The sequence below is a fragment of the Papio anubis genome, chromosome 9 (assembly GCF_008728515.1).
Source record: "Papio anubis isolate 15944 chromosome 9, Panubis1.0, whole genome shotgun sequence".
NCBI lineage: Eukaryota > Metazoa > Chordata > Mammalia > Primates > Cercopithecidae > Papio > Papio anubis.
Genome location: NC_044984.1, coordinates 45002217 through 45027222, shown reverse-complemented (window position 1 = coordinate 45027222; position 25006 = coordinate 45002217). Strand labels below are relative to the sequence as shown.

General features: G+C 46.5%; 2 protein-coding genes across 9 annotated transcripts in view; both read left to right on the top strand.

Annotated features, from left to right (window-relative positions):
• LIMA1 (LIM domain and actin binding 1) overlaps nt 1-15661 on the top strand; it is a 105280-nt gene extending 89619 nt beyond the window's left edge. For all 3 annotated transcript variants that reach the window (XM_003906362.4, XM_009180717.3, XM_009180718.4), the window contains exons 10-11: nt 9782-9915; nt 13371-15661. In XM_003906362.4, the coding sequence (XP_003906411.3) occupies nt 9782-9915; nt 13371-14379 (1143 nt within the window). In that variant the 3' untranslated portion in view covers nt 14380-15661. The remainder of the gene's footprint in view (nt 1-9781; nt 9916-13370) is intronic.
• Nucleotides 15662-22965: 7304 nt separating this feature from the next.
• The window catches only part of CERS5 (ceramide synthase 5), a 37797-nt gene continuing 35756 nt past the window's right edge, over nt 22966-25006 (top strand). For all 6 annotated transcript variants that reach the window (XM_021922323.2, XM_021922321.2, XM_021922322.2 and 3 more), the window contains exon 1: nt 22966-23392. In XM_021922323.2, coding sequence (XP_021778015.1) covers nt 23016-23392 — 377 coding nt within the window. In that variant the 5' untranslated portion in view covers nt 22966-23015. The remainder of the gene's footprint in view (nt 23393-25006) is intronic.

Genomic DNA, 25006 nt, shown 5'->3' with positions numbered 1-25006 from the left:
TCCCAAGTAGCTGGGATTACAGGCATGCGCCACCATGCCCGGCTAATTTTTTTGTATTTTTTTGGTAGAGACAGGATTTCACCGTGTTGGCCAGGCTGGTCTCGAACTCCTGACCTTGTGATCCGCCTGCCTTAGCCTCCCAAAGTGCTGGGATTACAGGTGTGAACCACCACACCTGTAATTTGTTTGTTTTTGTTTTGTTTTGTTTGTTTTTGTTTTTGTTTTGTTGAGACAGGGTCTTGCTCTGTTGCTCAGGCTGGAGTATGGTGGTGTGATCATGGCTCACTGCAGCCTTGACTTCCCAGGCTCATGCATTCCTCCTGTCTCAGCCTCCTGAGTAGCTAGAACTATAGGCATATGCCACCTTGCCTTGCCTTTTTTTTTTTTTTTTTTTTTAAGAGATGTGGTTTTTCCATGTTTCCCAGGCTGGTCTCAAACTCCAGAGCTTGGGTGATCTGCCTGCCTTGGCATCCCAAAGTGCTGGGATGGGATTATAGGCATGAGCCACTGCCCAGCCAGGAAAAATCTGTTCAACTAAAATCAGCACATTCGACGAGGTGTGCAATTTCACCTTAAAGATAGTGGCTTCCTGATCTGCAGAGCTTGACCTTAACCTGATTAGTGGTTAGCTTTTTTTTTTTTTTTGAGACAGGGTGTCACTTTGTCACCCAGGCTGGAGTCCAGTGGTGTGATCACAGCTTACTGCAGCCTCCATCTCCTGAGCTCAAGCCATCCTCCTGAGTAGCTGAGACTATAGGCGCATGCCACCACACCCAGCTAATATATTTTTTACATTTGTATGGGGATGGGGTCTCACTATGTTGCCCGAGCTGGTTTTGAACTTTTGGCCTCAAGTAATCCCCCACCTTGGCCTCCCAAAATGCTGGGATTACAGGCATGAGCCACCAAACCCACCTGGCCCTGTTGTTCCTACTTTTTTTTTTTTAAGGACCTGGTGTTTAAACAATGTCATTAACATTTTTAACAAAAGAATATGTCCGCTGGAATGGGGGCTGGCCAGCCCATTTTCTGTAAAAAAAAAAAAAAAAAAATGAGGCCACGTGTGGTGGCTCACACCTGTAATCCCAGCACTTTGGGAGGCTGAGGCAGGCAGATCACCTGAGGTCAGGAGTTCGAGACCAGCCTGAACAACATGGAGAAACCCCGTCTCTACTAAAAATACAAAAAAAAAAGGACATTCAAGCAACACTTATACTAAGGGTATAATATTAGATATTAAGAATTGAGGCCGGGTACAGTGACTCACAGCTATAATCCCAGCACTTTGGGAGGCTGAGGCGGGCAGATCACAAGGTCAGGAGTCTGAGACCAGCCTGGCCAACATGGTGAAACCCGGTCTCTAAAAATACAAAAATTAGCTGGGCACAGTAGTGCGTGCCTGTAGTCCCAGCTACTCAGGAGGCTGAGGCAGGATAATCGCTTGAACCTGGGAAGCAGAGGTTGCAGTGAGCCAAGATCGCACCACTGCTCTCCAGCCTGGGTGACAAAGTGAGATTCCATCTCAAAAAAAAAAAAAAAAAGAATTGAATGGTCCCAGCACGGTGGCTCATGCCTATAATCTCAGCACCTTGGGAGGCCGAGGTGGGTGGATCATGAGGTCAAGAGTTTGGGACCAGCCTGGCCAACATGGTGAAAGCCAAAGCCCGTCTCTACTAAGAATACAAAAATTAGCTGAGCCTGGTGGCAGGCATCTGTAATCTCAGCTACTGGGGAGGCTGAGGCAGGAGAATCGCTTGAACCCAGGAGGTGGGGGTTGCAGTGAGCCGAGATCATGCCACTGCACTCCAGCCTGGGTGACAGAGCTACACTCCTCGATCTATGATCTGCTTTTATTACCCAAGTTTTAAAAGTCGTCTTTTCCTCTTCTGTGGGCAAACATATTCCCATAAAAATAAGCCAAAAATGTTTATTAAAAATGTCAAAACTTATTTTAGGTTTGTTAGCTGACTTGTTTTAATTGACTAGCTTGCTAATGAGGGGCTACTTCACCCACTTGAATTACCTACACTTCTTTAGTGTCTTTCTCCTCTAGTGCTCTCTTAAGTAGCAGGGTTGTGTTTCAAAAGTTTTAACATTCGAAACTCAATAAATAGAATGAGTTGTAAGGTGGTATGTGCTGCTCCCAACTCATGCTCACATCTGCCGTGCTTCTACCTCTGACTGTGAGCATGATTGGTCCACAGCTGAAAGTCTTACTGCACACAAACCATAAAGAGGAGGGGAGATCAGGGAGGGTTTGGAACAAAAGGAGGAAAGGGGAGAACCCAGGATTTAAAGGGTGGATTTAAAAGGTGAGCAAGGTGAAAAAGATAAACATGAAAATTTGAAAGGAGGCAGAGATTTATGAGAAGAATAAGGTGTATTGGAAAGGAACAAAAGATAAAGAAAGCAGAAAGAGAAAGCAAGTCCAAGAAGAACAGGCAGGATCATGGTGATTGAATCTGCACGTGTGCTCCACATGGCTGTGTTCTGGCCTTGAAGGTTGGCTGATGCTGCCATCAGCACTTTCTCTGTCAGAATATGGAGTCTCACAAAGTAACAGATCCCACAGGGTTACTTTCCTCTCTGACAGCAATGCTGCCTAGATGTGAGTGCTCGGGTCATGGTTGGGGATCAAGAACAGCTAGCAAATCTAACTTGGTGATGGATTCTGTGTAACCCAGGACCTGGGGAAATCTAAGAACTAAAATCTGTTCTTGTGACTATTTGAATTCTCAATGCAATCTTGCATCCCTCCTTCAACTGCTTGGCCAGACTTCCTTGTCCAGAATGGGGATCCCTCCCCACTCAAGTTTCATGGTCTGAGCGGACGAGTGGTGTGTGAAGGGGCACACCTCACTTAGGCACCAGGGAGAAGAAACGGAGGTAAAACTGTCTCTGTGTCTGCCTCAGACCCATGCCTACTCCTTTGGCACTGGTCACTCAGCAGTAGAATGCAGACGGCCCTGCCTGCATAGACACACACCTTGGGTTTTGAGCATTGTGTAATGACCAGAGTAAACGGGCCTGGCTGTTTGCCTGTGGTCCAGAGCTCAGATGATCATAGTGTACAGAGCCTGGTGGAACCCAGTTACATCTCCACTGTTATTTAAGGGCAATTTATTTGCTCTTCCTCAGAGTTCCCCTTTACAGTCTGCAGGCAAATATATAGATACTTTAGTAAATGTTTATAGGAAGACCTGCTGGCAGAACTGGTCTCATGGCTGCAGACTGTGAACAGAAGTTGTCTCTCCACTTTGGGAAATTACATACAGCTAAGAATAAACTTGTTCACTCAGAATAGATTTTTGGATCCCACACATCCTGGAAAAAACTGTTTCTTAGTGCCTGCCTGTTATTGAAAAGAGGACATCTAAGGTACAGACTCAATTCATTTCATATTTTAGCTTAATAAAGTAAAAAATGATGGAGGTCTTTAAGGATTCTGTACACTTTGAACACTGGCCACAAAGCTTAGTTGGTAAGACTTGGTACCAATGAAGTTACAGGTTCATTCTCAAAAAGGGTGTTATTCTCAGAGCAGAGCTTAGTGGACTCTGAGAAGCATCAGGCCCTTTCTACTTCAAGAGACTCAGAGATCTCTCAGGCTTTATGTCCTCCCATTTGAAAGAAATCATCCCCTAAATGTTCCCAGAGGAGAGGATAGGGGAGGAAGAGGCAAGAAGATGTGACTGGCCCTAGGGAACAACTGTCTGCCCTCAGTATGCCCGGGACAACCAAGTCCCAGGCCTCCTCACAGCATTCTGCTGATGGGTGTTGACAGAGAACATGGCAGTCTGTGTGTGTGAGGGCGGCACACACTGCACTGCCCCTCTCGGTGTCGTGCCAGCTGTTCCTCCCCCTGGAGACACAGTGGGAGGTTTTATGCTGGTTTGCAAAGCTGTCAAAATTATGCTAGGAGAGCATCTAGAATCTTTTCTCACTCACTCACTATTACTGCCTTTTCAGAGGACTGTCCTTTCTTCTCTGTATAGAGCACTCTATTTAAGATATGAATATTCCCCAAAATGCTTTCACAAAGAGTTTTACAGAAAACCAGAGGAAGAGTTAAGGCTGCACAGGGCTGGTCCAACCATTTGCTGTGTGGTGAAGAATTTCAGTTTCATTACCTAGATATTTTACACAAATTGGAAGGAATGAAAGGCATTTTGTGGTATTCTGAGGAATAGAGGCTTGACATCAATACAGAATTTTCATCTTCTTTCACTATGTGTAAAGGCTAGTTAACATCAATGTCTGTTGTCAGCTGCTCCCCCCTCCCTCCCACACACACCACAACTGGGGCCTCTATTAGACTAAAAAATATATGAGACAAGAGGGTAAAAGAATGTAAATGAAGCCATGCAAATTTGTTAGAAAAATATCTTTAAGTGGATGGTAATCAACAGAGGGTCTATAATATCCCTCAAATGGGAAAGACAGTATTTATGAACGTCAATTATTTATAGATTACCTCATTCATTCTAGAATATCCTGAAGATATTATCTGCATATTTTTATTTGAAACAAAGGGAAGACCATACTTTGTTCAAATTGCTGTAGCAGGATTAATTTCATTTGGGTTAGCATCTGCTCTCCTCCCCAAAGGGTTTCCCTTGGTTGTGGAAATTTAACATTCCAGGACAATTTAGAAAATGCTCTCTTGGTTTGTGAGTCAGGAGTTCTGAGTTTGTGCAGTGAGTAGGTCTATGCAGACCTACCCACAAAGGCTGAGGGAGCTGAGAAGCCAAAGAAAGAGGCTGACAAATCCAGTTTCTCAGAAAGAAACATTTAATAGGAGCTTATGAACAGAAGTGATGTTTAGGAGGCCATGAGACAGTGGATCCCTGAACCAGCTCTCCAGAAAATATCCTTTATATAGCAAGGTTTTAGGATAAAACATGTGCAGCTGGTCGCGCTTGACTTTCTCGCAAAACTTATCACTGGAGCGATTGGATAAACATCTTTATGAGGGGTTATCTATGCTCTGGGCACTATTTCCTTTATGAGGGATAATCTATGCTACAGGCATTGTTTAAAAACTTTGCTGCAGAACACCTTGGTACACAGGAGTCAAACCACCAGTTAGCATGGCGATTTCACTCCAAGATGGCATCACTCTTGCCATGCAACAGGCTGTTCTCCTGCAGTTTGAATTCTAATTCTGTTACTGACTATGTGAACTTTGATAAGACACCTGGTGTTTAACTTTCTACTTGGTAGGGGCAAAAGGTGGGAGAAGGGGAATGAAAAAAAATCTCTTACTAACTGAAAAAATATATTGTGAAGATAAAAAATGTCTAACATTGTCATATTGGCAGTGTTTTAAACATGGCTGTGCCAAGTCTGAGCATGCCATAAAGGCATGGGCAGGATGTATGCCAGGCCTGTGATAATGGTAGAGATTTTTGGGCACTGACTATGCTTCCTGTTGTCTGAATAGACATGGGGGCAATTACAGAAAAGTGGCTGAGAGCCCAGGACAGAGAAAATAAAGGGGAGGCACAGCCGGAGCCGCTGTGAGTTGGCATTTTACCATGTCGGGACCCTCTTGTCTTTATGAAACTAGAAGGGGCCCTTAGGCAGCAGCTGCTGCGTAAACCTTAAATAATATTGAAAAGGGTTGATGTGAGAAATGAATAGGAATAATGGGACTCTGATAGGTCTGGCTAGTTAGAAGCTTGAGGTTAGTCAATTATGGGAGCTAGCAATCTATTAACTTGATGTTAAGGAGGAAGACAGACTTCGCTCCGTGTGGGTGAAAGCTCTATTAAAGAGAGAGCCGATGTGGGTCAGGTGTGGGAGGTAGTAAGACACTAAAGAATTGTTAATGAGACACTCCTTGTGTGGGTGAAGACTCATAAAAGCTCGCTCTCCTGAGCTGGGATATGTTCCAGCCTCAGGTAGATACGAGTGAGGCTGATTTTGCCATGATTAGCAGAGTTACTTAAAAAGGAAAAAAAGAAAAATGTGGTCTTATTCTTGGATCTGAGTCTCTGAGTTTCAGCTCAGCTGCAGTAAAGCTCTCCAGGGCACACCAAATGCTGTGTACTCATTAAAGGTTCCTGTTTGTCTCTTCCAGCTTCTGCCTCCTGCTCCCGGTACCTAATTTCTGCTCCTGCCTTCCACTTTCCTCCTAATGTGAGCTCAACTTTCAGCTTTCTCACAGGTTCTCCTTTCCTTCTGTTCCCTGGGCTGCTTCCCCGTCCCACAGTGTGTGCCTCCCCTTCGTGTATTTGTGGTGGAGGCATGCTGTGCGTCCTTCCATTCCCCTTTAGTGGAACAGCATCCATCTCCTCTTATCCCATGTAAAGTTTCTGTCTCCTGCTGTGTCTACTGACCAGAATGAGCACTTACTCTCCTACATCTATTTCAAGTGTTAAAAATACAGAATTCCAGGCTGGGCGCAGTGGCTCACGCCTGTAATCCCAGCACTTTGGGAGGCCGAGGTGGGAGGATCACTTGAGGTCAGGAGTTCAAGACCAGCCTGGCCAACATGGTGAAACCCCATCTCTACTAAAAATACAAAAAATAGCCGGGTGTGGTGGCACACGCCTGTAATCCCAGCTACTCAGGAGGCTGAGGCAGGAGAATCACTTGAACCCGGGAGGCGGAGCTTGCAGTGAGCCGAGATCGCGCCACTGCACTCCAGTCTGGGTGACAGAGCGAGACTCTGTCTCAAAAATAAAAACAAAAAAATGCAGAATTCCCTTTCTGCAACTGAAAATTACTTTTAATCTGATAAATACATTTGTCCTACTTTTACATTGTGTGAGTTATGATTTGCACAGGCTCTCTCCAATAGCTTCCATTATACTATTACACCAAAAATTTCTGCTTTTTTTTTTTTTTTGAGATGGAGTCTCGCTCTGTCACCAGGCTGGAGTGCAGTGGCACAATCTCGGCTCACTGCAACCTCCACCTCCCAGGTTCAAGTGATTCTCCAGCCTCAGCCTCCCGAGTAGCTGGGACTATAGGCCCATGCCACCATGCCCAGCTAATTTTTGTATTTTTTAGTAGAGATGGGGTTTTACCATGTTGTCCAGGATGGTCTCGATCTCTTGACTTTGTGATCCACCCACCTTGGCCTCCCAAAGTGCTGGGATTACAGGCGCGAGCCACCGCGCCCGGCCTATTCTGCTTTTTAATATCTCTCCTTTTGTTGTTGTTTTTGAGACAAAGTCTTGCCCTGTCTCCAAGGCTGGAGGGCAGTGGTGAGATCTCAGCTCTTTGCAACCTCCGCTTCCTGGGTTCAAGTAATTCTTGTGCCTCAGCCTCTCGAGTAGCTGGGATTACAGGCGCCTGCCACCACACCCAGCTAATGTTTGCATTTTCTGTAGAGACAGGGTTTCACCATGTTGGCCAGGCTGGTCTGGAACTTCTGACCTCAAGTGATCCACCTGCCTTGGCCTCCCAAAGTGCTGGGATTACAGGCGTGGGCCACCGCACCTGGCCAGTGTTTATCTCCTACCTAGACAAAGACCTAGTCCTTTTAGAGAAAACTTAATTAAAACTCTGCAAAGATATCTCCATTTAGCAGTGTCCATATAAGAAAAAAATAATTCTGAGCTCCGAATACTAAAATGTGTTAATTACTTGCAACAACATTCATTACAATAACATTTGGTCATATTTAAATACCTCCCTTATGCTTGGTAAACTAGGTTGTAACCTGTGGTCTTTTGATTCTTTAGATGTTTCTTTTTAGGACACTGCCCCTAGAATGAAGCAGAGTCCTGGTAACTAGCCATTTCCGCTCAGCTTTGTTCCTTCCTTCTGAAATCCCTTGGGCGCTACTTGGGAGTCTACCACTAATTTTATTAAACTTCCTTTTATAGATTTCTTTATTTTCATTTTATGCACATTTTCTGCTCTCATTTCCTGCCCAAATCTACTTGGAAAACCATTTATATTTTTTGCTTCACCTCCTAGTGAATCATGTGGCAAGTGAACCAGCAGTCTGAGTTTTTATGGGCCTATTTTGGGGTTTTTTTTTTTTTTTTTGAGATGGAGTCTCACTCTGTTGCCCAAGCTGGAGTGCAGTGGCTCAATCTCAGCTCACTGCAACCTCCACCTCCCAGGTTCAAGCGATTCTCCTGCCTCAGCCTCCCGAGTAGCTGGGACTACAGCCACATGCCACCACGCCCGGCTAATTTTTGTATTTTTAGTAGAGACGGGGTTTCACTATGTTGGCCAGGCTGGTCTTGAAATCCTGACCTCGTGATCTGCCCACCTCAGCCTCCCAAAGTGTGGGATTATGGGTGTGAGACACTGCACCCAGCCTGTTTTGGTTTTTTTTTACTCAAAATTCTATCTTGCCCATAACCTGGTTCATTTTAGGCTTAACTATCCAGGTCCTGGGCCTTGGGATTAGTTCGCGTTACTTACCATCATGTGTTTTCTGGTGAGTCCAGGCTGATCGTGGCAGCAAAAGCACGTCCTAATTGCCTATGAAAGCTTCTGGCCACCTAAGCTGCCTCCTGCATCTGCTGGTTGAGGTGTTTGTGTTGGACAAGTCAAGAGTTAACTAACTCCCATACACCTAGGGACTTTGTATTCCCACCTCCTCCCCACCCCTTAGTAGCCATGTAACTATTCCTTTTTTTTTTTGAGACGGAGTCTCGCTCCGTCACCCAGGCTGGAAGGCAGTGGTGCAATCTCAGCTCTCTGCAAGCTCCGCCTCCCGTGTTCATGCCATTCTCTTGCCTCAGCCTCCCGAGTAGCTGGGATTACAGGAGTGCACCACCATGCCTGGCTAAGTTTTGTATTTTTACTGGAGACGGGGTTTCACCATGTTGGCCAGTCTGGTCTCGAACTCCTGACCTCATGATCTGCCCGCATGAGCCTCCTAAAGTGCTGGGATTACAGGCATGAGCCACTGCGCCCAGCCAATGTAAGTATTTCTTATCGTGTAAAAGCTTATAATATTTTTGGAATTCTGGCTTTTACCAGTGCTAGAATACCAACTGTTTTATATTCTTTAGGATTGAGTTTGTCATGTAGAACCACTGTGCCCATGTTTGTTCCAACTTTACAAACAGTCCATGAACTCCCTGTCATTAATACATTAACCAGTGCATTTCCCATTGCTTCCGTTTTTCTCTCCATTGGTTTTTAGAAGTATTATGAAACCTATAGCTTTAATGGGCTATGCTTCCTTCTGGTGTCCTAATAAAATAGTTTGTGTCTCTTATAAATTGTTCCACTTGTGTGTCAGTTTTGACTTGTTTAAAAATATTATGTCTAGTTGATTGAACAAATCAAGATTATAAGCAGAGGAGAATAAAAGGGACTTTACTGAAATGTCTTTCCTTATTCCCAAAGTCAAATGTTCTTCTGCTCCTTGAAATTTATCCCCTTTAGAATCTGTCCTGTGTTTACTTGGCACTTGAATCAAACTTCTTTCTTCTGTGTGTGATAACATTTTCTCCTAATTCCTGCCCTTCCCCCATCCCTTCCCTGTCCCTTCCCCCATTCCCTGCTCCTAACATTTTTTATGTGGGTCATGACTTGTCTAAACCTTTCTTTGCAATCCAGACCTAGCTCCACCTATCCTTGGTGGCTGCTGCATTTAGAGCAGTCAGACAGTTTGGGAAGGGAATATCAAGAGAGCCTCTTGGCTTTAAAGAGTCAGCTGATAGAATGGTAGCAGGTTTAGTGCTCCATAAGAATTGACTGACCAGCTAAGAGAGCCCTTAGACAAAGTAAATTCTAAGGCCCATCTCAAGACAGTGCTAACTCATCGCTGCCCATGCTAAAGTTGTCTTTTTCCTTTTCCTAGAAGTTTCAGGCACCTGCAAGAGAGACCTGTGTGGAATGTCAGAAGACAGTCTATCCAATGGAGCGTCTCTTGGCCAACCAGCAGGTGTTTCACATCAGCTGCTTCCGTTGCTCCTATTGCAACAACAAACTCAGGTAAGCCAGCCCAAAACAAGTTGTCTGTCTATAACTGGAACTCTTGAGGGAGTCTTTGGCTTTTAGAGCACTGGTGCTAAAAGCTACTGTGCTAATGACGTTCTGTTGAAGGCTCTTGAATAAAGTAAAAAGCATCATTTAGTGACAAGTCTTTCACACCAAATAATGATGGTGTTTGGAACTTCTTGGTATACTGATATGTTAATTTACACGTTAGAACCGAAGCTTAAGTAATATGAGTTGCAGGTAAAACCCCCAGTGACCTAATTTAATAGAATGTTTTCCCTTGGTATCATAGAATCACAAAGTTAAGAAATCTCAAGAGGTTACTTGCTTAAGCCCTTGCTTGTCTTAACCACTGTATAAATGATAATAATGGCAATAATAATGGCCCCTGGAGAGCATGTCTTTTTCTCTATGTTGCCTCACTTTATTTCTGAGAAAATAATTGCTACATATCATTTCTTCCAAGTAACTCAAAGTGCAAATACAAATGTGGCAAATTGTGGAAACATTCCAAATTAACTCATTTTAATCACAGAGTTTTACAGAAGGAAGTAACCAAGATGTCACTTTTTCCAGCTTTCCTTCCCAAGCAATCCCTCCTAAAATGCTCTTGAAAGATGTTTTGGCATCTGTGTGACATTTCTAGCTATTAGATAGCTCTAGCTAGACAGCTTCTCCAAACATGGAGCCAAAGTGTACCTCAGTAACTTCCACTCATTAGTTCTTTTTCTGCCCACTCTTAACTTTTTCTCCAAAGCACCTTTTTTTGTTGTTGTTGAGATGGAGTCTCGCCCTGTTACCCAGGCTGGAGTGCCGTGGAGCCATCTCAGCTCACTGCAATCTCCGCCTCCTGGGTTCAAGCGATTCTCCTGCCTCAGTCTCCCGAGTATGGGACTACAGGCACGTGCCACCATGCCCAGCTAATTTTTTGTATTTTTAGTAGAGACGAGGTTTCACCATGTTAGCCAGGATGGTCTCAATCTCCTGACCTCCAGATCTACCCGCCTCAGCCTCCCAAAGTGCTGGGATTATAGGTGTGAGCCACTGCACCTGGCCTAAAGCACCTGATTTCTTTTGTGGAAATGCTGCCATTTTATACCCCCTTTAAAATTTGTCACTCTTCAGAACGGTTCTTAATTTAAGGGAAAAAACTTAAAAAAGATAAAATTTATCCTGCAAGAGACACCAAATCTCCTAAAGGCTTGTCTAGGGCTGACATTAGGGAAAAACTACCTCCTGTCAACTCCTCACTGTTCTTCTATTAATCACAGCTTATATTTAGATGTGGTGGCTCACACCTGTAATCCTAGCACTTTGGGAGTGCCCAGGTAGGAGAATCACTTGAGGCCAGGAGTTCAGGACTAGCCTGGGTAACAGAGAGAGACCCCATCTGGTTTTTCTTTTTGAGATAGAGTCTCACTCTGTTGCCCAGGCTGGAGTGCAGTGGCGTGATCCTGGCTCACTGCAACCTCTGTCTCCCAGGTTCAGGTGATTATCATGCCTCAGTCTCCTGAGTATCTAGGATTACAGGCATACACCACCACGCCCAGCTAATTTTTTTTTTCCCCCAGAGACGGAGTCTTGCTCTGTCGCCCAGGCTGGAGTGCAGTGGTGTGATCTCGGCTCACTGCAACCTCCACCTCCCAGGTTCAAGTGATTCTCCTGCCTCAGCCTCCCGAGTGGTTGGGACTACAGGCGTGCGCCACCTCGCCTGGCTAATTTTTGTACTCTTCATAGAGACGAGGTTTCACCATGTTAGCCACGCTGGTCTTGAACTCCTGACCTCAGGTAATCCGCCCTCTTCAGCCTCCCAAAGTGCTGAGATTACAGGTGTGAGCCACCGTGCCTGGCCAATTTTTGTATTTCTTAGTAGAGACCACCATGTTGGTCAGGCTGGTCTCGAACTGCTGACCTCCAGTGACCCGCCCACCTCAGCCTCCCAAAGTACTGGGACCGCACCTGGCCGGAGACCCTATCTCTATGAAAAATTTGGGGAGGCTGAGACTGAGGCTGGAGGATCACTTCAGCCCTGGAAGTCAAGGCTGCAGTGAGCTATGATCATACCATTGCACTCCAGCCTGGGTGACAGAGCAAGACCCCAACTCAAAAAAAAAAAAAAGGCTGAGTGCAGTAGTTCACGCCTGTAATCCCAGCACGCTTGGAGGTCAAGGCCAGAAGATCACTTGAGCCCAGGAGTTCAAGACCAGCCTGGCCAACATGGTGAAACCCCATCTCTATTAAAAAATACAAAAATGACCAGGCATGGTGGCTCATGCCTGTAATCCCAGCACTTTGGGAGGCCAAGGAGGGCGGATCAAGGGTCAAGAGATCGAGACCATCCTGGGCAACATGGTGAAACCCTGTCTCTACTAAAAGTATAAAAATTAGCTGTGCATGGTGGCCCATGCCTGTAGTCCCAGCTACTCGGGAGGCTGAGGCAGGAGAATTGCTTGAACTTGGGAGGCAGAGGTTACAGTGAGCCGATGATTGTGACACTGCACTCCAGCCCGGGCGACAAATCAAGATTCTCTCAAAAAAAAAAAAAAAAAGATAAACATATGTATATACACCATTAAGAATAGAGTTAATTCAAACACAAAAGCTTGATGATGGCTACCCAGAAACACTGACTCCAAATGAATGGGGTCAGCATTCCAAAGTGGAGAAAGTTAAAGTTTCACTTATGTAGAAATTTTAGCAAAGATTATGACATTTTTCATATAAGACCAGTGCATATACTGCAGTGATTTGATTGGTTACAGATTGCTCCATTCTAAGGAAGATTATCACTCTGTAAAGGAGGGATAGTGATCAGAGGGGGTCTTATCTCTGGTGCCCTTTGGTCTTCATTATTTATAGTGAAAAGACAGAGTTGCAGCTACATGCTGTGTGACCCAGGTTGCATAGCCACATTCCTCTCAAGGCTCAGAATTAAAGTTTCTATTATTGTTGTTTCTTTTTCTTCTTCTTCTTCTTTTTTTTTTTTTAAAGACAGTCTCACTCTGTCACAGTGGTACAGTCTCGGCTCACTGCAACCTCTGCCTCCCAGGTTCAAGTGATTCTCCCACTTCAGCTTCCCAAGTAGCTGGGACTACAGGCACATGCCACCACGCCCAGCTTATTTTTTAATTTTTTTGTTGAGATGAGTTATCACTATGTTGGCCAGGCTGGTCTCAAACTCCTGGGCTCAAGCGATCCTCTCACCCTGGCCTCCCAAAGTGCTGGGATTACAGGCATGAGACACCGCGCCCAATCCATGCTTTGTGTTATGATAAGAAAACAAATGTGCTGAAATGGGGTAAGTAATTCCTGGTCACTGAAGAGCTTTTAAAGATCTTTTTCTTACTTAGCGTCTTCTGAAAATACTGGAATTGCCAGGTTTTAGCCTCCTGGTATAAGTGAGAGTATGAAGATTTGCTAACTTTATGCTCTTTTTCTTTTAATGACAGTCTAGGAACATATGCATCTTTACACGGAAGAATCTATTGTAAGCCTCACTTCAATCAACTCTTTAAATCTAAGGGCAACTATGATGAAGGCTTTGGGCACAGACCACACAAGGATCTGTGGGCAAGCAAAAATGAAAGCGAAGAGATTTTGGAGAGACCAGCCCAGCTTGCAAATGCAAGGGAGACCTCTCACAGCCCAGGGGTGGAAGATGCTCCTATTGCTAAGGTGGGTGTCCTCGCTGCAAGTATGGAAGCCAAGGCGGCCTCTCAGCAGGAGAAGGAAGACAAGCCAGCTGAAACCAAGAAGCTGAGGATCGCCTGGCCACCCCCCACTGAACTTGGAAGTTCAGGAAGTGCCTTGGAGGAAGGGATCAAAGTGTCAAAGCCCAAATGGCCTCCTGAAGATGAAATCAGCAAGCCCGAAGTTCCTGAGGATGTCGATCTGGATCTGAAGAAGCTAAGACGATCTTCTTCGCTGAAGGAAAGAAGCCGCCCATTCACTGTAGCAGCTTCATTTCAAAGCACCTCTGTCAAGAGCCCAAAAACTTTGTCCCCACCTATCAGGAAAGGCTGGAGCATGTCAGAGCAGAGTGAAGAGTTTGTGGGCGGAATAGTTGCAGAAAGGAAACAAGTGGAAAATGCCAAGGCTTCTAAGAAGAATGGGAGTGTGGGAAAAACAACCTGGCAAAACAAGGAATCTAAAGGAGGAGAGACAGGGAAGAGAAGTGAGGAAGGTCATAGTCTGGAGCTGGAGAATGAGAATCTTGTAGAAAATGGTGCAAACTTTGATGAAGATGATAACAGCTTCCTCAAACAACAGTCTCCACAAGAACCCAAGTCTCCAAATTGGTCCAGTTTTGTAGACGACACCTTTGCTGAAGAATTCACTACTCAGAATCAGAAATCCCAGGATGTGGAACTCTGGGAGGGAGAAGTGGTCAAAGAGCTCTCTGTGGAGGAACAGATAAAGAGAAATCGGTATTATGATGAGGATGAGGATGAAGAGTGACAAATTGCAATGATGCTGGGCCTTAAATTCATGTTAGTGTTAGCGAGCCGCTGCCCTTTGTCAAAGTGTGATGCACATAAGCAGGTATCCCAGCGTGAAATGTAATTTACTTGGAAGTAACTTTGGAAAAGAATTCCTTCTTAAAACCAAAAAACAAAACAAAACAAAACAAAAAAACACATTCTAAATGCTAGAGATAACTTTACTTAAATTCTTCATTTTAGCAGTGATGATATGCATAAGTGCTGTAAGGCTTAGAACTGGGGAAATATTCCACCTCATAATAGCCCAGATTCTACTATATTCCCAAAAGGCAATATTAAAGTAGATAGATGATCAGTAGTATATTGTTACACACTATTTTGGAATTAGAGAACATACAGAAGGAATTTAGGGGCCTAAACATTACGACTGAATGCACTTTAGTATAAAGGGCACAGTTTGTATATTTTTAAATGAATACCAATTTAATTTTTTTAGGATTTACCTGTTAAGAGTTTATTTAGTCTTTAAATTTTTTTAGATTAATTTTCTGGCTGTGATATATATAAGGAATTTACTACTTTATGTCCTACTCTCTAAACTATATCCTGAACTCGACGTCCTGAGGTATAACACAACGGAGCACTTTTTGAGGCAATTGAAAAACCAACCTACATTCTTCGGTGCTTGGAGAGATCTATCTCCCAAATAAGCTTTTGTATCTGCCAATGAATTTACTGTACTCCAAATGATTGCTTTCTTTTCTGATTATATCTGTGCTTCTCATAATTTACTGAAAGCTGCAATATTTTAGTAATACCTTTGGGATCACTGTCCCCCATGTTCCATGTTAGAGCAAAGTGAAGAGTTTAAAGGAGGAATAAGAAAGAACTGCCTTACACCATTTGAGCTCAGACCTCTAAGCCCTGTATTTCCCTTATGATGTCCTCTTTTTGAGACACTAATTTTTAAATACTTATTAGCTCTGAAATATATTGATTTTTATCACAGACAGTATTCCCAGGGTGAAATTAAACCAACTATAGGCCTTTTTCTTGGGATGATTTTCTAGTCTTAAGGTTTGAGGACATTATAAACTTGAGTACATTTGTTGTACACAATTGATATTCCAAATGTATGGATGGGAGGGAGAGGTGTTTTAAGCTGTAGGCTTTTCTTTGTACTGCATTTATTAGAGATTTAGCTTTAATATTTTTTAGAGATGTAAGACATTGTGCTTTCTTAGTCATGCTTAGTCTGAAACATTTTTATTCAATAAAGATTTTAATGAAAATTTGAACTTTTCAATGTTTCTCTTCCATTTTTTTTTTACATTATTACTGTCTCTCAGGATCTCAGTTTGGGAAGAAAAACATGGTACTACTTTTTTTGTTGAAGAGACGCGTCATCAATACATCTCACCACTAGATGGTAGTGTTGGGCTGATTTTGGATTTCAGTCCTCCCTAAAGGAAGACAAATTTTTCTGGAAAATTGCAGGCAACTTGGCAAGAGAATTAATGTGTGCACTCAAAATGAGCTATTTTACCAATTTGAAATCCAGTGGTGGTTTTTATTGTTTATAGCATTCAACATTGAATAATTCACCTTACAATTATGCCTAGCATGCTGAATGGATTTCCAAATGTCTCTGCTGAAAATGGACTTGTTTTTTACTTTAGGCAGATGCTTTTTTTTTTTTTTGAGACACAGTCTTGCTCCGTCGCCCAGGCTGGAGTACAGTGGCGTGATCTTGGCTCACTGCAACCTCCACCTCCCCAGTTCAAGTGATTCTCCTGCCTCAGACCTCCCGAGTAGCTGGGATTACAGACGCCTGCTACCACGCCTGGCTAATGCTTGTATTTTCAGTAGACTCGGGGTTTCACCATGTTGGCCAGACTGGTCTCAAATTCCTGACCTTGTGAACCACCCACCTCTGCTTTCCAAAGTGCTGGATTACAGGAGTAAGCCATTGCGTCTGGTGCTTTTTTTTTTTCCTTTGTTTAAAATCGATGTTCACACTAAGTGGGCAGATGCATTTTTGACTGATTGATATCCTTGCCTGTAGAGGCAACTGCCCCAATTGTTAAGGTTTTTTTTTTTTTTTAATTGGTAGGGTTGAAATGTGGATTTCCTTGGAGAGTAAGGCATGCTTTTTAAGTCATCTGTTACATTTTCCAGGATCCCTGTGTTTTCTAGAGTCTTGCCTAGTTTTCTGAGTGGTTGGTAGGCTACTGCTTTCTGCTCTTGCCCCCACCAAGTCATTTAAAGATCCATGTTCAGGCCGGGCGCGGTGGCTCAAGCCTGTAATCCCAGCACTTTGGGAGGCCGAGACGGGCGGATCACGAGGTCAGGAGATCGAGACCATCCTGGCTAACACGGTGAAACCCCGTCTCTACTAAGAAATACAAAAAATAGCCGGGCGAGGTGGCAGCGCCTGTAGTCCCAGCTACTCGGGAGGCTGAGGCCGGAGAATGGCGTGAACCCGGGCCGGGCTTGCAGTGAGCTGAGATCCGGCCACTGCACTCCAGCCTGGGCGACAGCGTGAGACTCGTCTCAAAAAAAAAAAAAGATCCATGTTCAGACCAAAGAGCAGTGGCTCAAGCGCCTGTAATCCCAGCACTTTGTGAGGCCCGGTAGGCGGATCACCTGAAGATCAGGAGTTGGAGACCAGCCTGGCCAACATGAAACCCATCTACTAAAAATGCAAAATTAGCCAGGCGTGGTGGCACGTGCCTGTAATCCAAGCTACTCTGGAGGCTGAGGCAGGAGAATTGCTTGAACCCAGGAGGGGCAGGTTGCGGTGAGCCGAGATCACAGCATTGCTCCAGCCTAGGCAACAAGAGCGAAATTCCATCTCAAAAAAAAAAAAAAATCCATGATCATTGAACAATTAATCCAAAAGCTCCTACTGATATAAAATATCCAATCCTGGCTTGAACTTCTGTGACTTGCATTTTACTCTAATCCATCCACATGGTACTCACATTATGCACTGACTTTATACAAAAATATCTAAGTACCTGTGGATATCAGTTGAGTGTGCCACCACTTGGGGACTGAGATTACCCTCAGAAGAGCTCTTTTTGGCCGGGTGTGGTGGCTCCCAGCACTTTGGGAGGCCAAGGCAGGTGGATCACAAGGTCAGGAGTTCAAGACCAGCCTGGCCAGCATGGTGAAATCCCATCTCTACTAAAAATACAAAAATTAGCCGGGCATGATGGTACATGCCTGTGGTCCCAGGTACTCAGGAGGCTGAGGCAGGAGAATTGCTTGAACCCAGGACATGGAGGCTGCAGTGAGCCGAGATTGCACCACTGCATTCCAGCCTGGGCAACGGAGTGAGACTCCATCTAAAAAAAAAACATTTCTATGCCTTTCAAGGGCTAAGATAGACATATCATGAGTACACAGAGTAGGAACAAGGAATAGCTCCAGAGTCAATATAAAGAAAGGATGTCTTAGTCAAAAGAATGACCAGATAACACCAAACATTCTTAGAAAACAAAAGCAGCCAAACAGAAAAAGCATTAATCATTTGTTCTTTTAGCTCTCTAAATGAAGGCTACCTTGTTTGGACCTGGTATATCACTGGTGACTATAGGGTGATGAGAGCTTTTCTGTTGGTAAGGCAGAAAAAGGGGCTAGCTTGGGACTTGAGATGGTTAAGGAGGCTCTGCTCATGACTGCTACAAGGCCAGCTTGGTTCCAGTGACTTGCTGGATCACTCTTGGCCAAGGTGAAAGCAAATTTGCTTTGCATTACATATATCATTAGCAATGTTTCCCAACAGCCAAGAGACTGGGAATTGGTACATGCTCATTTTTCTGGGGATAGAATCATGAATAGGGGCCAGGCACAGTGGCTCATGCCTGTAATCCCAGCACATTGCGAGGCCAAGGCGGGCAGATCACCTGAGGTCAGGAGTTGGAGACCAGCCTGGCCAACATGGCGAAACCCCATCTCTACTAAAAATACAAAATTAGCTGGATGTAGTGGCATGCACCTGTAATCCCAGCTACTTGGGAGGTTGAGGCAGGAGAATTGCTTGAACCCAGGAGGCGGAGGTTGCAGTGAGCCGAGATTGCGCCATTGCACTCCAGCCGGGGGGGAAAAAGGAAGCTCCCATCTAAAAAAAAAAAAAAAAAGAATCATGAATAGGGTGTCAGACCAAGATCATTGTGTACGGGTGGTTCCTGCATGCTAAGTTAGTATGTCTTCTGTTCCTTGAGATGCTGATTGAAAATCCCATAGGGCTGGGTTTATTTTATTACTTCCTTTAAAAATATATCTTTTTTTTTTTTTTTTTTGAGATGGAGGCTCCATTTGTTGCCCAGGCTGGAGTGCAGTGGCATAATCTCGGGTCACTGCAACCTCCGTCTCCTGGGTTCAGGTGATTCTCCTGCCTTAGCCTCCAGAGTAGCTGAGACTACAGGCACCTGCCACCATACCTGGCTAATTTTTGTATTTTTGTACAGGTGGGTTTTTGCCATGTTGGCCAGGCTGGTCTTGAACTCCTGACCTCAGGTGATCTGCCTGCCTCAGCCTCCCAAAATGCTGGGATAACAGGCATGAGCCACCGTGCCCAGCCCTTTAAAACTGTATCTTAATATAGTGTAGTTACCATGAAGCTATTGCTGGGTTTGGATGGAAGTGGCTTCAGGCAGTGGCTCACAGAACAGCAGCAGTGACATCACCTACGAGTTTGTTAGAAATGGGAAATGCAAATTCGTAGATCCTACCCCCAAACTCCTGAAAGCAGGATCTCTCTGGATGGGGTCCAGGAACTTAAAGAAACTCTCCTTGTGCGAGATCAGACAAGCTAATATCTGAGCTATTGCTAAAGTTTGAGAGGCACTGAACTAAAATGAAGCAAACCAGCCAAGCTCGGTGGCTCACACCTGTAATCCCAGCACTTTGGGAGGGCCAGGCAGGTGGATCACCTGAGGTCAGGAGTTTAAGAGCGGCCTGGCCAACATGGTGGAACCTCGTCTCTAATAAAAACACAAAAATTAGGCCAGGCCGGTGAATCCCACGCCTGTAATCCCAGCTTTAGGAGGCGAGGCAGGCCGGATCAGGTCAGGAGATGGGGCCATCCTGGCTAACAGGGTGAAACCCTGTCTCTACTAAAAAATACAAAAATTAGCCCGGCCGTGGTGGCAGGCGCCCGGTAGTCCAACTACTTTCGGGGAGGCTGAGGCAGGAGAATGGCGTGAACCCGGGAAGCCGGACACCCCACAGTGAGCTGAGATCGTGCCACTGCTCTCAGCCTGGGTGACAGAAGCCGAGACTCCATCTCAAAAAAAAAAAAAAAAAGAAAGAAAGAAAAATTTCAGCCGGGTGTGGTGGCTCAAGCCTGTAATCCCAGCCCAGCCTTTGGGAGGCAGGCAGGTGGATCACTTGAGGTCAGGGGTTCCATGGCTAACATGGCAAAACACCATCTCTACTAAAAATACAAAAATTAGCCAGGCGTGGGCACCTGCGTGTAATCCTAGCTACTCAGGAGGCTGAGGGGAGAGAATCGCTTGAACCCAGGAGACAGAGGCTGCGGTGAGCCGAGATCCCGCCACTGCACTCCAATCTGGGCTGCAGACCGAGACTCTGTTTCAAAAAAAAAAAACTTTAGGCTGGGCGGAGTGGCTCAGGCCTGTAGTCCCAGCACTTTGCGAGTGTGAGAAATGGGAAAGTTCTTCTTTGAAGATTATAAAAAGTCACAATTTCTTACTATAAGATTGCTACCCACTATGTGTGTGTGTGTGTGTGTGAGTGTGTGTGTGTGTGTGTGTGTGTTTCCAAATCAGCTGTCCTAGCTTGCTCCGGCATGCCTGGACAGAACTAGACAAGCCCCAGCCTATAGTGCATGCCATTCCTTATTTGGAGATGCTTCCCTAAAGATCCCTGGGCAACTTCCTTTTCTTTCTTTGTTCTGTTCCCCTTACCCAATTAAAAAAGTTTTAAACTAATAGCCAATCAGGTAAAGTGTAAAATGTGAGGTCCTATTCAGCCAATGGAAAATGGACACAGCAGTAGGGTAGATGCGTCAGATTATAAATAACTCTGTCTCCTTTGTTCTGTGTGTTCTGGTGGCTGGACAGCTTTTGAGTAGCACCCTTTCTGCAGAAAGTAAAGCTTGCCTTGCTGAAAGATCATTTGTTCCTGCGTTGTTGTTTTTTTGTTTGTTTGTTTGTTTGTTTTTGGGGTTTTTTTTGCGACACCAAAAACTTCATTCCCAACAGGGATGCTGCAACAGGCGGATCACTTGAGGTCAGGAGTTCGAGACCAGCCTGGCCAACATGGTGAAACCCCAGGCTCTATCAAAAAATGCAAAAATTACTCCGGTGTGGTGGCACGTGTCCGTAGTCCCAGCTACTCGGGAGGCTGAGAAGGGAGGATCTCTTGAACCCAGAGGCGGAGGTTGCAGTGAGCAGAAATAGCACCATTGCACTCCAGCCTGGGTGTGATACTGACTCCTTCACACAAAAAAATACGCAAACAAACCAGCCAAATTAAATTTAAAGGATTTTTTTGTTTGTTTGTTTGTTTTTTCGAGATGAAGTCTCACTTTGTCGCCCAGGCTGGAGTGCCATGGCGCGATCTCGGCTCACTGCAAGTTCCGCCTCCCGGGTTCACACCATTCTCCTGCCTCAGCCTCCCGAGTAGCTGGGACTACCACCAAGCCGGACTAATTTTTTGTATTTTTAGTAGAGATGAGGTTTCACCATGTTGGCCAGGATGCTCTCGATCTCCTGACCTCTTGATCCGCCTGCCTAGGCCTCCCAAAGTGTTGGGATTACAGGCGTGAGCCACTGTGCCCGACCTTTTTTGTTTTGTTTTTTTTTGTTTTGGGGCGGCTCTGTGCTGGGCTGGAGAGCAATGGCGATCTCGGCTCACTGTGACCTCCAACTTCCCGGGTTCCAGCAATTCTCTGCCAGCCTCGAGTAAGCAGGGATTACAGGCATGCACGCTGGAAACCTGGCTAATTTTGTTTTTAGTAGAGATGGGGTTTTCACCAATTTGGCCGGGCTGGTCACCAGACTCCTGACCTCCGGTGATTTAGCCCGCCTCTGCCTTCAAAGTGTTGGGATTATAAGTGAGCCACAGCACCACGCCCTGCCTTTAGGAATATTTTTTGAGTGCCCTCCCTTTGGGGATGAGTCTGGCTCTGTTGCCCAGGCTGGAGTGCAGTGGCGTAGTCTCTCCTCACTGCAAGCTCCGCCTCCGTGTTCCCACGCCATTCTGCCTCCAGCCTCCCACCAGGTGGCTGGGTTCACAGGCCCGTCGCCACCACGCCCGGCTAATTTTTTTTTTGTGTTTTACTAGTAGAGGCGGGTTTCACTGTGTTAGCCAGGATGGTCGATCTCTTGACCTCGTGATCCGCCCGCCTCGGCCTCCCAAAGTGCTGGGATTACAGGCGTGAGCCACCGCGCCCGGACAAGTGCCTCCCTTTTCGAGTTGTTTTTCTTCGGTTTCCTTTTCCCCAAGAGAAGAATAAAAGGATTTTTGTAAACTGTTCTTTTATTTTCATTACTGCTTCGAGACGGAGTCTTTGGTCTGTCGCCCAGGCTGGAGTGCAATGGCACGATCTCGGCTCACTGCAAACCTCACTGCAACCTCGGCTCACTGCAACCTCCCAGGTTCAAGCGATTCTCCTGTCTCAGCTTTCCGAGTAGCTGGAATTACAGGCACAGCGCCACCAGGCCCAGCTAATTTTTGTATTTTTAGTAGAGACGGGGTTTTGCCATGTTGGCCAGGCTGGTCTCAAACTCCTGACCTCAGGTGATCCGCCTGCGTTGGCCTCCGAACGTGCTGGGATTACAGGCCTGAGCCACCGCGCCCGGCCTTTTGTAAACTGTTAAGTCCATCTTTTCCGAGGAAAAGTGACTAATTTTTTTTTTTTTTTTTGAGACGGAGTCTCGCTCTGTCCCCCGGGCTGGAGTGCAGTGGCACCATCTCGGCTCACTGCAAGCTCCGCCTCCCGGGTTCACGCCATTCTCCTGCCTCAGCCTCCCGAGTAGCTGGGACTACAGGCACTCGCCGCCACCTCGCCCGGCTAGTTTTTTGTATTTTTATTAGAGACGGGGTTTCGCCGTGTTCGCCAGGATGGTCTCCATCTCCTGACCTCGTGATCCGCCCGTCTCGGCCTCCCAAAGTGCTGGGATTACAGGCTTGAGCCACCGCGCCCGGCCCAAAGTGACTAATTTTTAAGGGATAAAGCAGTGAAAGTAGGCTGAGGTCATGGGGCACGAAGGGAAGAAAAGGTTGGGAGCAAAAAGAACTCTGGTGGCAGACAGTAGTGGGCAGGACCAGCAGAGATCCAAGAGAAGCCATGACCTGAGAGATCGATCTGGCCTCCGGGAGTGGAGACAGAGATACCGCCTGGGTGGGAGCGGGAACGTACTTGATTCTGACAGGCTGAGAAAGGAGAATGTCCCCGTAAAGGAGCTAGGCCTGAAATAAGGGGTGTGGCCGTGGCTGGATGGAGGAGTGAGTGAGGAGCAGAAGCGCGGCCAAGACCAGCAGCAAAAGAGGGTGGGCCCAGCACCGCCCGGGGCGTGGCCCCAGGACCCGGCTGGGCGAGTCAGAGGCTCGGGAAGGGGCGTGGATCCTCGGAGGCGGTTCCCGGGTTGCGGTGAGGGAAGTGGGTCGGGAGGAGAGATGGGCGGTGAAGAGGCCCGGCTCTGCCGGGGAGGCGGGCGGATCCGTGGCGGTGTTCAGAAGGGGCCGGAAGGGGGTGGCCGCTGGTCGGGCCCCGCCCTGGGGCCGCCTCCCCGCGGGTTCCGTTGGCTGTGGCGGCAGCTGACGCTTGTGGCGGCGGTGGCTCGGGGTGGGCGTAAGATGGCGACAGCAGCGCAGGGACCCCTAAGCTTGCTGTGGGGCTGGCTGTGGAGCGAGCGCTTCTGGCTACCCCAGAACGTGACCTGGGCTGATCTGGAGGGGCCGGCCGACGGCTACGGCTACCCGCGCGGCCGGCACATCCTCTCGGTGTTCCCGCTGGCGGCGGGCATCTTCTTCGTGAGGCTGCTCTTCGAAAGGTGAGAGCCCGCGAGCGAGCGGCTCGAGGGGCCGGGCGAGGGCAGGGGCGCCCCGCTGTGGGAAGGGCCGAGGGCCGGAAGCAGAACTGCAGGGAAAGCCCGGAAGCAGGGGCTAGGGGAGCTTGGGCCGCGGCGGGTGATGCTAGGCGAGTGGGCGAGGTGGTAGCGGAGCCTGGGTAGAGAAGGAGTTTGGGGCGTGGCAAGAGAAAGAGTGGGGGTCTAGGGGAATGCTGGGTCCCTTCAATGTTAGATCCGGAGTTGGCTTGGCGGGGGCGGTCATATAGGCCTCCTCCCAACCTCCAAGGGTCCTACAGATGAGGAAACAGGTTCAGTGTGAACTCTGGCAGAGGCCCCGAAGAGAGGGATAGGAAGGGGCCAGGAGAACCACAGCTAGTTGTGACCATGGAAGCCGAGGAGTCAACCCAAGGGCCAGACGTTCCAAGGGAAAGGAATGGATTCATCAGAATTTTAAGATTCGTTAGGACGCTTGAGTTTCTGAGAACTGAGGGGAACAGGATTAGTTTGGCCCTAAGAGTTGGTTTGGTATGTCAACTCATGCACGTTTGTTGGTAGGAGGGTAGAAATCTGGTGGGGATAGGGTGTGGTGGAGCCCGAGGCTTCCAAAGTATGGAAAGATGTCAGATTAGTCGCAGAACAGGCCTTGGGGCCTGAAATGGAAGGAGGAGTGTTCCAAGGGATAGAGAGCCATAGGGCTTATCAGAGGACAGCTATATTGAGCCAGCTTCTTTTTTTTTTGAGACGGAGTTTCGTTCTTGTTGCCCAGGCTGAAGTACAATGGCACGATCTCGGCTCAACGCAACCACCGCCTCCCCAGTTCAAGCGATTCTCCTTCCTCAGCCTCCCGAGTAGCTGGGATTACAGGCGCGCACCACCACGCCCTGCTACTTTTTGTGTTTTTAGTAGAGAAGGGGTTTCGCCATGTTGGCCATGCTGGTCTCTAACTCCTGACCTCAAGTGATCCGCCCGCCTCTGCCTCCCAAAGTGCTGGGATTACAGGCGTGAGCCACCGCACCCAGCCTTGAGCCAGCTTCTAAATGAGTTTAGCAGAATTGCAATATACTTTGTTCAACCATGTGATTTCACCTTTAAGTGAATGGATCATATCTGTTTGTCCAGGATATTCACTGAGGCTTTGGTGTGTGATATTATAATGTGAATTTATAGCTGTGGGTGATTTTGATCAAGTCTACTTAGACTCCAAGAAAGGAGACGTGTTTTTGCCGTAGGCCTCAGGTAATGAGGGTGTTTCTTGGACAGCTGTTCGTTTTGCCTTTATCCAAGCATAAATGATTGTAATGCAGGAATGCCCTTTCTGGGATGGGACTATGCTGCAGGTGAAACAATCTGTTAATTTCTGAAAGATAGCATCTGTTTGGGATTGCTTCTTCGATTTGCCTACTATTTTTGACTCAAATCTTTCAAAATATTGTGTTCTATTTAGCTAGTCACTCGTCCATTTATTCGTAGTATTTGTGTGTCATCATCAAAATGCTCTGCCAGACGTTCAAGTGCAAAAATAAAAGATGCTTAAGTGAAGCAAATGAAACCCAAAGATCTAAATGGCTTTCCTCGGCCCTTGAGGCCGAGTCTCGC